Source organism: Cherax quadricarinatus, chromosome 55, assembly GCF_038502225.1.
Source record: "Cherax quadricarinatus isolate ZL_2023a chromosome 55, ASM3850222v1, whole genome shotgun sequence".
In the NCBI taxonomy this organism is placed as follows: domain Eukaryota; kingdom Metazoa; phylum Arthropoda; class Malacostraca; order Decapoda; family Parastacidae; genus Cherax; species Cherax quadricarinatus.
In genome coordinates this window covers 22448449-22462187 of record NC_091346.1, presented here as the reverse complement: position 1 = coordinate 22462187, position 13739 = coordinate 22448449, and the positions used below count along the sequence as shown (strand labels likewise).

Genomic DNA, 13739 nt, shown 5'->3' with positions numbered 1-13739 from the left:
TGTTGTTGTTACAGTTGTAACACTGTGTTGTTACAGGTGTAATACTGTGTTGTTGTTACAGTTGTAACACTGTGTTGTTACAGGTGTAATACTGTGTTGTTGTTACAGTTGTAACACTGTGTTGTTACAGGTGTAATACTGTGTTGTTGTTACAGTTGTAACACTGTGTTGTTACAGGTGTAACACTGTGTTGTTACAGTTGTAACACTGTGTTGTTACAGGTGTAATACTGTGTTGTTACAGTTGTAACACTGTGTTGTTACAGGTGTAATACTGTGTTGTTGTTACAGGTGTAACACTGTGCTGCTGTTACAGGTGTAACACTGTTCTTACAGGTGTAACACTGTGCTGTTCTTACAGGTGTAACACTGTTCTTACAGGTGTAACACTGTGCTGTTCTTACAGGTGTAACACTGTTCTTACAGGTGTAACACTGTGCTATTCTTACAGGTGTAACAGTGCTGTTCTTACAGGTGTAACACTGTGCTGTTGTTACAGGGAAACACTGTGTTGTTACAGATGTAATACTGTGTTGTTGTTACAGGTGTAACACTGCTGTTGTTACAGGTGTAACACTGTGCTGTTGTTACAGGTGTAACACTGTGCTCTTGTTAAGGGCGTAACACTTGTTACAGGTGTAATACTGTGCTGTTGTTACAGGTGTAACACTATGCTGTTCTTACAGGTGTAACACTGTGCTGTTGTTACAGGTGTAACACTGTGCTTTTGTTACAGGTGTAACATTGTGCTATTGTTACAGGTGTAACACTGTGCTGTTGTTACAGGTGTAACACTGTGTTGTTGTTACAGGTGTAACACTGTGCTGCTGTTACAGGTGTAACACTGTGCTGTTGTTACAGGTGTAACACTGTGCTGCTGTTACAGGTGTAACACTGTGCTGTTCTTACAGGTGTAACACTGTGCTGTTCTTACAGGTGTAACACTGTTCTTACAGGTGTAACACTGTGCTGTTCTTACAGGTGTAACAGTGCTGTTCTTACAGGTGTAACACTGTGCTGTTGTTACAGGTGTAACACTGTGTTGTTACAGATGTAATACTGTGTTGTTGTTACAGGTGTAACACTGTGCTGTTGTTACAGGTGTAACACTGTGCTGTTGTTACAGGTGTAACACTGTGCTTTTGTTACAGGTGTAACATTGTGCTATTGTTACAGGTGTAACACTGTGCTGTTGTTACAGGTGTAACACTGTGTTGTTGTTACAGGTGTAACACTGTGCTGTTGTTACAGGTGTAACACTGTGCTGCTGTTACAGGTGTAACACTGTACTGTTCTTACAGGTGTAACACTGTGCTGTTCTTAAAGGTGTAACACTGTTCTTACAGGTGTAACACTGTGCTGTTCTTACAGGTGTAACAGTGCTGTTCTTACAGGTGTAACACTGTGCTGTTGTTACAGGTGTAACACTGTGTTGTTACAGATGTAATGCTGTGTTGTTGTTACAGGTGTAACACTGTGCTGTTGTTACAGGTGTAACACTGTGCTGTTGTTACAGGTGTAACACTGTGTTGTTACAGGTGTAACACTGTGCTCTTGTTAAGGGCGTAACACTTGTTACAGGTGTAATACTGTGCTGTTGTTACAGGTGTAACACTATGCTGTTGTTACAGGTGTAACACTGTGCTGTTGTTACAGGTGTAACACTGTGCTGTTGTTACAGGTGTAACACTGTGCTGTTGTTACAGGTGTAACACTGTGCTGCTGTTACAGGTGTAACACTGTGCTGTTCTTACAGGTGTAACACTGTGCTGTTCTTACAGGTGTAACACTGTGCTGCTGTTACAGGTGTAACACTGTGATGCTGTTACAGGTGTAACACTGTGCTGTTCTTACAGGTGTAACACTGGTGTAGTTATAGATGTAACACTGTGCTGTACTACAAATGTAACACTGTGCTGTACTACAGATGTAACACTGTGCTGTACTACAGATGTAACACTGTGCTGTAGTTACAGATATGCTCTGTGGTGACAGGTGTGAGTCTGTCCCTTGTGAACAAGATAGAGACAAAGTGTCGACGCTCCGACTGTCTTCGACGCTCCGACTGTCTTCGACGCTCCGACTACTACCGCCGACGCTCCGACCATCTCCGTCCACAGTGCCTTATAACCGATTTTTTGTGTTGTGAATCGTCTCCAGAAGAGGTGTTTAACAGCTGTTTTGACGAAAGTGAGACAGGTGTTTGAAAAACACCTGTCTCATTCCCGCTGTTGAAAAATAAAACAGTCAAAATGCGGGAAAAATTTGACACATATACAACACTTGTGTGTACCGTGAAAACCCTTCACCACACTAATGGCTTCATCAGTCCATTACAAAAAAAAAAAAATAGTGAAAATCAGAAAATGGGGTAATTGGTCCCACAGTCTGGAGTCGATATAATCAATCTTTTCAAGACTGATGGACTGATTACATCAACTATAGGCTGAGGGACTGGTGGCCTCCTCTCCTGATTTCACTATTATTCTTTATACTGGACTGATGAAGCCACTGACTGGTGAACCGGTTCTATAATGAAGATACCCAAATGTTGCACATGTGTCTAATTTATCAACTTGTCGGTTCTCTGAACCATTTGTCTACACACATAGGCCAGTAGGCCTGCTGCAGTGTTCCTCCTTTCTTCTGTTATTATGAAGCATTCAGTCTGGGCGAAACGTTTCCTCTTATAAATGGCCTTCAAGTGTTTTTTTCTGTTTTTATTCGTGTTTTACTTTTTTTTGTTAGTGATTGTTTTATATCTTGTTATTGATTGTTTTTATCTTGTTAGTGATTGTTTTTTATCTTGTTAGCGATTGTTTTTTTATCTTGTTAGTGATTGTTTTATATCTTAGTGATTGTTTTATATCTTGTTCGTGATTGTTTTATATCTTAGTGATTGTTTTATATCTTGTTAGTGATTGTTTTATATCTTGTTATTGATTGTTTTTTTATCTTGTTAGTGATTGTTGTATATCTTGTTAGTGATTTTTTTATCTTAGTGATTGTTTTATATCTTGTTAGTGATTGTTTTATATCTTAGTGATTGTTTTATATCTTGTTAGTGATTGTTTTATATCTTATTAGTGATTGTTTTATATCTTGTTAGTGATTGTTTTACATCTTGTTAGTGATTGTTTTATATCTTATTAGTGATTGTTTTATATCTTGTTATTGATTGTTTTTTTATCTTGTTAGTGATTGTTTTATATCTTGTTATTGATTGTTTTTTTTATCTTGTTAGTGATTGTTTTATATCTTGTTAGTGATTGTTTTTTATCTTGTTAGTGATTGTTTTATATTTTGTTATTGATTGTTGTTTTTTATCTTGTTAGTGATTGTTTTATATCTTGTTATTGATTGTTTTTTTATCTTGTTAGTGATTGTTTTATATCTTGTTAGTGATTGTTTTTTTATCTTGTTAGTGATTGTTTTATATCTTGTTAGTGATTGTTTTATATCTTGTTAGTGATTGTTTTATATCTTGTTAGTGATTGTTTTATATCTTGTTAGTGATTGTTGTATATCTTGTTAGTGATTTTTTATCTTGTTAGTGATTGTTTTATATCTTGTTAGTGATTGTTTTATAGCTTGTTAGTGATTGTTTTATAGCTTGTTAGTGATTGTTTTATATCTTGTTAGTGATTGTTTTATATCTTGTTAGTGATTGTTTTATATCTTGTTAGTGATTGTTTTATATCTTGTTAGTGATTGTTTTATATCTTGTTAGTGATTGTTTTATATCTTGTTAGTGATTGTTTTTTATCTTGTTAGTGATTGTTTTTTTATCTTGTTAGTGATTGTGTTTGTTTCTTTGTGTTTTATTTCTTATTTTGTTAGTGGCATTGATATTTTTTTGTGCTGTGTTCGTGTTTTATTTGTTTTTGTTTTTGTTTTTTATTTGTTGCTGTTCTTTTTGTTAATCTCGTTTGTGTTTTATTTGTTATTGTTGTTGTTGTTTGAGTTTTGTTTATTATGTCGGTGTGTTTTTGTTTTATTTGTTCATTTAATTGTTTTATTTCATTTAGTTTTTGTTTTACTGGTGTTTTTACTGGTGATTTTGCTGGTGTTTTTTACCGGCGATTTTGCAGGTGATCTTACTGGAGGTTTTATTGATTTTAATGGTGTTTTACTGGTGTTTTACTAGTGTTTTTCTGATTCTTTTGTTGGTGTTTTTACTGCTTTGCTGTTTTTATTGGTGTTTTTACTATAGTTTTACTGGTGTTTTTACTGGTGTTACTAGTGTTTTGCTGGTGTTATTGTTGGTGTTTTACTGATATTGTTGCTGGTGGTTTTTGCTGGTGTTTTTTTTCTGGTGTTTTACTGGTATTGTTGCTGGTGTTTTTGCTGGTGTTGTTACTGGTGTTTGCGTTTTACTTGTTTTGTTTGTTTTATTTGTTAGTGCTATTTTGCTTCTTTATTTGGTGATGGTGGTGTTTGTGTTCTTTGTTCTTGTTTTACTTGTTGCTGGTGACAGTGTTTGTTTTGTTGTTGCATTTGTGTCTTTTTATGTTTTATTTGTTGGTGGCGGTTAAGTGCTGTTGTTGTTGTGTTGCTTGTTTCTTGTTTGTTGTGTTGCTTGTTTCTTGTTTGTTGTGTTGCTTGTTTCTTGTTTGTTGTGTTGCTTGTTTCTTGTTTGTTGTGTTGCTTGTTTCTTGTTTGTTGTGTTGCTTGTTTCTTGTTTGTTGTGTTGCTTGTTTCTTGTTTGTTGTGTTTCTTGTTTCTTGTTTGTTGTGTTGCTTGTTTCTTGTTTGTTGTGTTGCTTGTTTCTTGTTTGTTGTGTTGCTTGTTTCTTGTTTGTTGTGTTGCTTGTTTCTTGTTTGTTGTGTTTCTTGTTTCTTGTTTGTTGTGTTGCTTGTTTCTTGTTTGTTGTGCTGCTTGTTTCTTGTTTGTTGTGTTGCTTGTTTCTTGTTTGTTGTGTTGCTTGTTTCTTGTTTGTTGTGTTTCTTGTTTGTTGTGTTGCTTGTTTCTTGTTTGTTGTGTTGCTTGTTTCTTGTTTGTTGTGTTGCTTGTTTCTTGTTTGTTGTGTTCCTTGTTTCTTGTTTGTTGTGTTGCTTGTTTCTTGTTTGTTGTGTTGCTTGTTTCTTGTTTGTTGTGTTGCTTGTTTCTTGTTTGTTGTGTTGCTTGTTTCTTGTTTGTTGTGTTGCTTGTTTCTTGTTTGTTGTGTTGCTTGTTTCTTGTTTGTTGTGTTGCTTGTTTCTTGTTTGTTGTGTTGCTTGTTTCTTGTTTGTTGTGTTGCTTGTTTCTTGTTTGTTGTGTTGCTTGTTTCTTGTTTGTTGTGTTGCTTGTTTCTTGTTTGTTGTGTTGCTTGTTTCTTGTTTGTTGTGTTGCTTGTTTCTTGTTTGTTGTGTTGCTTGTTTCTTGTTTGTTGTGTTGCTTGTTTCTTGTTTGTGTTGCTTGTTTCTTGTTTGTTGTTTCTTGTTTGCTTGTTTCTTGTTTGTTGTGTTGCTTGTTTCTTGTTTGTTGTGTTGCTTGTTTCTTGTTTGTTGTGTTGCTTGTTTCTTGTTTGTTGTGTTGCTTGTTTCTTGTTTGTTGTGTTGCTTGTTTCTTGTTTGTTGTGTTGCTTGTTTCTTGTTTGTTGTGTTGCTTGTTTCTTGTTTGTTTTGTTGCTTGCTTGTGTGCTGCTTGTTTGCTTGTTTCTTGTTTGTTGTGTTGCTTGTTTCTTGTTTGTTGTGTTGCTTGTTTCTTGTTTGTTGTGTTGCTTGTTTCTTGTTTGTTGTGTTGCTTGTTTCTTGTTTGTTGATGTACTGTTTTTTATTGTTGTGTTGCTAGAATTTTATTATTTGTTGTGGCTGTGTTGCGGTTATTTGTTGCTGTTGTTGTGGTTCTGTTGTTATATATTACCGTTGTTCTTGTTCCGATAGTTTTGCCAGAGTGCAAAACATTTAACAGCAAAGAACAACAGAAAAGTCACAATATACTCTGGAACAACACACACATAACCTGTACATAGGAGAGAGAAACGTGTGACGACGTTTCGGACCGACTTGTACCATTAACAAGTCACAATGAGAGAAGAGAGTGAGGGTGACTTCCGTGGGTGATCGCTGTCTACCAGCCTAGTAGTGGGTGATCGCTGTCTACCAGCCTAGTAGTGGGTGATCACTGTCTACCAGCCTAGTAGTGGGTGATCACTGTCTACCAGCCTAGTAGTGGGTGATCGCTGTCTACCAGCCTAGTAGTGGGTGATCACTGTCTACCAGCCTAGTAGTGGGTGATCGCTGTCTACCAGCCTAGTAGTGGGTGATCACTGTCTACCAGCCTAGTAGTGGGTGATCGCTGTCTACCAGCCTAGTAGTGGGTGATCACTGTCTACCAGCCTAGTAGTGGGTGATCACTGTCTACCAGCCTAGTAGTGGGTGATCACTGTCTACCAGCCTAGTAATGGGTGATCACTGTCTACCAGCCTAATGGGTGATCGCTGTCTACCAGCCTAGTAGTGAGTGATCACTGTCTACCAGCCTAGTAGTGGGTGATCACTGTCTACCAGCCTAGTAGTGGGTGATCGCTGTCTACCAGCCTAGTAGTGGGTGATCACTGTCTACCAGCCTAGTAGTGGGTGATCACTGTCTACCAGCCTAGTAGTGGGTGATCGCAGTCTACCAGCCTAGTAGTGGGTGATCGCAGTCTACCAGCCTAGTAGTGAGTGATCACTGTCTACCAGCCTAGTAGTGGGTGATCACTGTCTACCAGCCTAGTAGTGGGTGATCACTGTCTACCAGCCTAGTAGTGAGTGATCACTGTCTACCAGCCTAGTAGTGGGTGATCGCTGTCTACCAGCCTAGTAATGGGTGATCACTGTCTACCAGCCTAGTAGTGGGTGATCACTGTCTACCAGCCTAGTAGTGGGTGATCGCTGTCTACCAGCCTAGTAGTGGGTGCTCGCTGTCTACCAGCCTAGTAGTGGGTGATCGCTGTCTACCAGCCTAGTAGTGGGTGATCACTGTCTACCAGCCTAGTAGTGGGTGATCGCTGTCTACCAGCCTAGTAGTGGGTGATCACTGTCTACCAGCCTAGTAGTGGGTGATCGCTGTCTACCAGCCTAGTAGTGGGTGATCACTGTCTACCAGCCTAGTAGTGGGTGATCGCTGTCTACCAGCCTAGTAATGGGTGATCACTGTCTACCAGCCTAGTAGTGGGTGATCACTGTCTACCAGCCTAGTAGTGGGTGATCGCTGTCTACCAGCCTAGTAGTGGGTGATCGCTGTCTACCAGCCTAGTAGTGGGTGATCACTGTCTACCAGCCTAGTAGTGGGTGATCGCTGTCTACCAGCCTAATAGTGGGTGATCGCTGTCTACCAGCCTAGTAGTGGGTGATCGCTGTCTACCAGCCTAGTAGTGGGTGATCACTGTCTACCAGCCTAGTAGTGGGTGCTCGCTGTCTACCAGCCTAGTATTGGGTGATCACTGTCTACCAGCCTAGTAGTGGGTGATCACTGTCTACCAGCCTAGTAGTGGGTGATCGCTGTCTACCAGCCTAGTAGTGGGTGATCGCTGTCTACCAGCCTAGTAGTGGGTGATCGCTGTCTACCAGCCTAGTAGTGGGTGATCGCTGTCTACCAGCCTAGTAGTGGGTGATCACTGTCTACCAGCCTAGTAGTGGGTGATCACTGTCTACCAGCCTAGTAGTGGGTGATCGCTGTCTACCAGCCTAGTAGTGGGTGATCGCTGTCTACCAGCCTAGTAGTGGGTGATCGCTGTCTACCAGCCTAGTAGTGGGTGATCGCTGTCTACCAGCCTAGTAGTGGGTGATCGCTGTCTACCAGCCTAGTAGTGGGTGATCGCTGTCTACCAGCCTAGTAGTGGGTGATCACTGTCTACCAGCCTAGTAGTGGGTGATCGCTGTCTACCAGCCTAGTAGTGGGTGATCACTGTCTACCAGCCTAGTAGTGGGTGATCACTGTCTACCAGCCTAGTAGTGGGTGATCGCTGTCTACCAGCCTAGTAGTGGGTGATCACTGTCTACCAGCCTAGTAGTGGGTGATCACTGTCTACCAGCCTAGTAGTGGGTGATCGCTGTCTACCAGCCTAATAGTGGGTGATCGCTGTCTACCAGCCTAGTAGTGGGTGATCGCTGTCTACCAGCCTAGTAGTGGGTGATCACTGTCTACCAGCCTAGTAGTGGGTGCTCGCTGTCTACCAGCCTAGTATTGGGTGATCACTGTCTACCAGCCTAGTAGTGGGTGATCACTGTCTACCAGCCTAGTAGTGGGTGATCGCTGTCTACCAGCCTAGTAGTGGGTGATCGCTGTCTACCAGCCTAGTAGTGGGTGATCGCTGTCTACCAGCCTAGTAGTGGGTGATCGCTGTCTACCAGCCTAGTAGTGGGTGATCACTGTCTACCAGCCTAGTAGTGGGTGATCACTGTCTACCAGCCTAGTAGTGGGTGATCGCTGTCTACCAGCCTAGTAGTGGGTGATCGCTGTCTACCAGCCTAGTAGTGGGTGATCGCTGTCTACCAGCCTAGTAGTGGGTGATCGCTGTCTACCAGCCTAGTAGTGGGTGATCGCTGTCTACCAGCCTAGTAGTGGGTGATCGCTGTCTACCAGCCTAGTAGTGGGTGATCACTGTCTACCAGCCTAGTAGTGGGTGATCGCTGTCTACCAGCCTAGTAGTGGGTGATCACTGTCTACCAGCCTAGTAGTGGGTGATCACTGTCTACCAGCCTAGTAGTGGGTGATCGCTGTCTACCAGCCTAGTAGTGGGTGATCACTGTCTACCAGCCTAGTAGTGGGTGATCACTGTCTACCAGCCTAGTAGTGGGTGATCACTGTCTACCAGCCTAGTAGTGGGTGATCGCTGTCTACCAGCCTAGTAGTGGGTGATCACTGTCTACCAGCCTAGTAGTGGGTGATCGCTGTCTACCAGCCTAGTAATGGGTGATCACTGTCTACCAGCCTAGTAGTGGGTGATCACTGTCTACCAGCCTAGTAGTGGGTGATCGCTGTCTACCAGCCTAGTAGTGGGTGATCGCTGTCTACCAGCCTAGTAGTGGGTGATCACTGTCTACCAGCCTAGTAGTGGGTGATCGCTGTCTACCAGCCTAGTAGTGGGTGATCGCTGTCTACCAGCCTAGTAGTGGGTGATCGCTGTCTACCAGCCTAGTAGTGGGTGATCACTGTCTACCAGCCTAGTAGTGGGTGCTCGCTGTCTACCAGCCTAGTAGTGGGTGATCACTGTCTACCAGCCTAGTAGTGGGTGATCACTGTCTACCAGCCTAGTAGTGGGTGATCGCTGTCTACCAGCCTAGTAGTGGGTGATCGCTGTCTACCAGCCTAGTAGTGGGTGATCGCTGTCTACCAGCCTAGTAGTGGGTGATCACTGTCTACCAGCCTAGTAGTGGGTGATCACTGTCTACCAGCCTAGTAGTGGGTGATCGCTGTCTACCAGCCTAGTAGTGGGTGATCGCTGTCTACCAGCCTAGTAGTGGGTGATCACTGTCTACCAGCCTAGTAGTGGGTGATCGCTGTCTACCAGCCTAGTAGTGGGTGATCGCTGTCTACCAGCCTAGTAGTGGGTGATCACTGTCTACCAGCCTAGTAGTGGGTGATCACTGTCTACCAGCCTAGTAGTGGGTGATCGCTGTCTACCAGCCTAGTAGTGGGTGATCACTGTCTACCAGCCTAGTAGTGGGTGATCACTGTCTACCAGCCTAGTAGTGGGTGATCGCTGTCTACCAGCCTAGTAGTGGGTGATCACTGTCTACCAGCCTAGTAGTGGGTGATCACTGTCTACCAGCCTAGTAGTGGGTGATCACTGTCTACCAGCCTAGTAGTGGGTGATCGCTGTCTACCAGCCTAGTAGTGGGTGATCACTGTCTACCAGCCTAGTAGTGGGTGATCACTGTCTACCAGCCTAGTAGTGGGTGATCACTGTCTACCAGCCTAGTAGTGGGTGATCACTGTCTACCAGCCTAGTAGTGGGTGATCGCTGTCTACCAGCCTAGTAGTGGGTGATCAATGTCTACCAGCCTAGTAGTGGGTGATCACTGTCTACCAGCCTAGTAGTGGGTGATCACTGTCTACCAGCCTAGTAGTGGGTGATCACTGTCTACCAGCCTAGTAGTGGGTGATCACTGTCTACCAGCCTAGTAGTGGGTGATCACTGTCTACCAGCCTAGTAGTGGGTGATCACTGTCTACCAGCCTAGTAGTGGGTGATCATTGTCTACCAGCCTAGTAGTGGGTGATCGCTGTCTACCAGCCTAGTAGTGGGTGATCACTGTCTACCAGCCTAGTAGTGGGTGATCGCTGTCTACCAGCCTAGTAGTGGGTGATCACTGTCTACCAGCCTAGTAGTGGGTGATCACTGTCTACCAGCCTAGTAATGATGCTCTTATTTCCTTTTTACTCGTAACATTTTTATAAACCCTGGTAATAAATATCCAACAAGTTGGTTTAAATAAAACACGTAAGCAGACACTTGGTCATATCTTTTAAGACATTCTCTGATAGATATGTCCTTGTGTTTTTTTTCTAAACCAACTTGTAATATTAAAATAATAATATTATGTTATTATTATTATTATTATTATTTTATTTGAATTATTATTATTACAAAGTGGAAAGAGTAACTAACATGTCTCATTAAGACGGTCCATAACTGCTGACCAGCAGCCAGATCAGACTAGCCATCTGGAGACCTGGTCTGGGACCGGGTCGCGGGGGCGCTGACCTCCCACAAGCGACTATGGGTAGCTATATACCTTTCTTCTCCCCATTAAACTCCACATATCCCCCACTATCATTGTCTATTAACATGGGGAAACGCTAAACCTGTAAGGGCCTTACAGCGTATATATATATATATATATATATATATATATATATATATATATATATATATATATATATATATATATATATATATATATATAAATTTTCTATGTATTTTGTTTATCTTAGTTTTTCTATTATCTTTTAGCTCTGTGACCTCTAGTTGTTGTGGTCTGTCGATGTAACCTTTGCTTCCCACCTCTGGTACTAGTTTTGTTGTAAAGCTTTGGAGATTTTTTGTGTGTGTTTTATTGTGTGTGGGCGCCACCCCGGCTCTGCGTACTCTTGGACTGATCGTGTGTGTGTGTGTGTGTGTGTGTGTGTGTGTGTGTGTGTGAGGGAGAGAGAGAGATTAAGCTTTTAAAGATTAGTGTCAAAATATACAATGATTTAGAGTGACAGGTTCCTTGTCATAACGAGAGTGCGTGACATTCATCTTTTCACAGTGACTGTGAGAGGTGCGGAGATTGGTAGTTGTGCGAGTGTGACATTACTGGTTTATAATTGTGTATGTTACCCAGGTCAGTGTAAAGTATATCCCTGTGCCGCATCGCAGGAGTGCGACAACAAGAGTGCGAGAGGGTGGTTACCTTGTCATAGTGGTTGAGTGCAAGAGGAGTGGTAGGACAGTAAGGATTGGAGTGGCGCTGGTAGGCCTGTAGATATGTAGCGTATCCTTGATACATGACTCCCGCCATACCCCACTCCACTCCTGCTCCTCTCTGCGCCGCCGCCTCCTCCTCCTCCTCCTCCTCCTCCGTCAGTCTTCAGTCCTCGCAGGATCGCTCTTAAGTCTTCAGGGCCACCAGGCTCTCTATTATCAGCCTCAACACACACACTTCCAGTTCGGCGAGCACACACTCCAGTAGATAGTTTTGACACTATTTCTGCTTCAAGCTACTTCTGTACTTCAAGCAGCCCTTGTATTTCTGTTCTATCTACTGTGGTCTGTTCTGCGCCTTCACGGAATCTCTGTATTTTCTTCTATCTTTTTATCTATTGCACTAACCCGGCTGGGCCGCCACAACCACCTCTGCGTCTCCCTCAGAGCGATAACTTCGCTATTTTCCTTTCACTGGTTATATATTTACGTTTCATTTTTTAATCTCTTGGGGGGAGATTGACACGTTAAGTCTCACTGTGTCCCCTGCTGTCTCATTAATTTATTTTTCTCATCTTTCTGTTATGTAACCTGTCTCAATGAGACATCCCTTGAGAATTGTTCTGGAGATATATCTCATCACTTCTCTCTTATTACAGCATTTTAATGGTCACTGTGTCAGAGGTGCGCTCGTCAATTGTATCAGATGTTTATCTGGAGCCTTGATAGTCACGTCTTGCATGCTCTTCTTCGGGGAGAAGTTCTGTGCTGTTTATGAGGTAGGAGCCTTCGTCAGCAACTTCTGGAGATGGTAATCTGGCGTCGTCGGCAGCGTTGGGTCCTTCGTGTAGTAGGAACCTTGTCACAGACCGCAGGGCGATCCTTAACGCTGATTTACGACCGCTAGTGTTACATCCCACGCCGCAGGATGCCGCAGCCGCTCGCAGATTTCCAAGATTTAGTGGAGTTTATATTCACGGCGGCGGTATCCACAGGGTTATATGTGGGAATGCTAGTGCCGCATGTGATTGGAAGACCGCTAGCGGCCTTGGAGATTTCTAGGGAGTAGAAAAAGCGCTGGTTATCCAGGCGTAGGTTAATTCTCTAAATTGACGATCCTCTTGCGGTTATTGGCGTAGGTTAACCAGGCTGTCGGCAGGCATAGTGGTAGTTCCCGAGGGTGGTCGCTGCGGTGACGAGTGGGTTAACGTAACGACACAGGTGCGGTTGTTGCTGACGACGATGGTGGTTAAGATAGAGGTGATGGTGAGGCTGTCGACGACAGGCTAGTGACGGCAGTGCCACCCTGGGAAGACGCAGACGAAAGGTTAATACATCAGGGCTGATGAGCGCATTTATGGGGATGGTGAAGGCTTGCTGACATTGCGGTGTATGGCTTGCTGACACCGCAGTGTATGGCTTGCTGACACCACAGTGTCTGGCATTAACTCAAGAATCAACAACCCTCGGTGCTGCACCTCACACACTGTCACACTCGATAATTTCACGACGTAATTTAAACCACAAAATTACTTTTTGCTGACAATCACTTAAAACCGTAATTTGCATTAACTTCTTCACGAACGGATATCGTGTAACAAATCCAGCACAAAATCTATAAAAAATCACCACTATATTTTAAATAATTATATTGTCATTTCGAGAAACAAATTTTAATATTTTTTTAGCTAATATATTTATGAAATTTAAATGCACTAATTATTAATTAAAAATAGTATGTATAGGTTTCAATGTTTTTTTTCAGTCCGCTAAATTCTCACTGTTTATAAAGAGTAAATTAATTCCAGTGACACGAAGTTCACAAATTTTTCCCCAAAGTTGTGCTGTGGGTCGCAGGTAGCGGTGATGACCAGGTAGATTCGGATTCCCCCGGATCGTATCCTGCCGTCAAGACTCTACTTTCCTTCCATCAACTTGCTGGAGTGCTCGCGCGAGCCTCTGGAATACCGCGAGTTTTTGCCATGGCTGCCGCGCAGTCAATCACGGGCCTAGAATTCTGTAAGGTGGGTGCCGCGCTGCGCTCCTCCGTCTGGATCACAGCCCACTAATCTGAGCTGATAATGCCTATTATTATCTTCCTCTGGGACTATCCTCTTATCCAATAGTTTCAAGTCAATACCAGTCAACGGTCCCACTGTTCTTGCGTCGCCATGGCAACCCGGCGGGAACCAATCAATAACCTAGATTCCAGGCGGGAGGGGCGGGGCCCAATGAGCGCCCGCCTGTCGTTTGAAAATCTCGCTAGTGATTGGTGGTGGTGAGGCCCGGCCGGCGTGTGATTGGTCCGCGCTTTGTTTACTGAAGGGGTAGGGGACTGAAGGCTTTGATTGTGGCAATATATTTT

The 13739-nt window shown here is 43.1% G+C and overlaps 1 protein-coding gene across 1 annotated transcript in view; it reads right to left on the bottom strand.

Moving 5' to 3' along the window:
- Window positions 1-13429, bottom strand: part of LOC128698986 (transcription cofactor vestigial-like protein 3) — a 128395-nt gene extending 114966 nt beyond the window's left edge. The window contains exon 1 of the mRNA XM_053791487.2: window positions 11364-13429. Within this exon, the coding sequence (XP_053647462.1) occupies window positions 11364-11471 (108 nt within the window). The 5' untranslated portion in view covers window positions 11472-13429. The remainder of the gene's footprint in view (window positions 1-11363) is intronic.
- Between the last annotated feature and the right edge of the window lie 310 nt (window positions 13430-13739).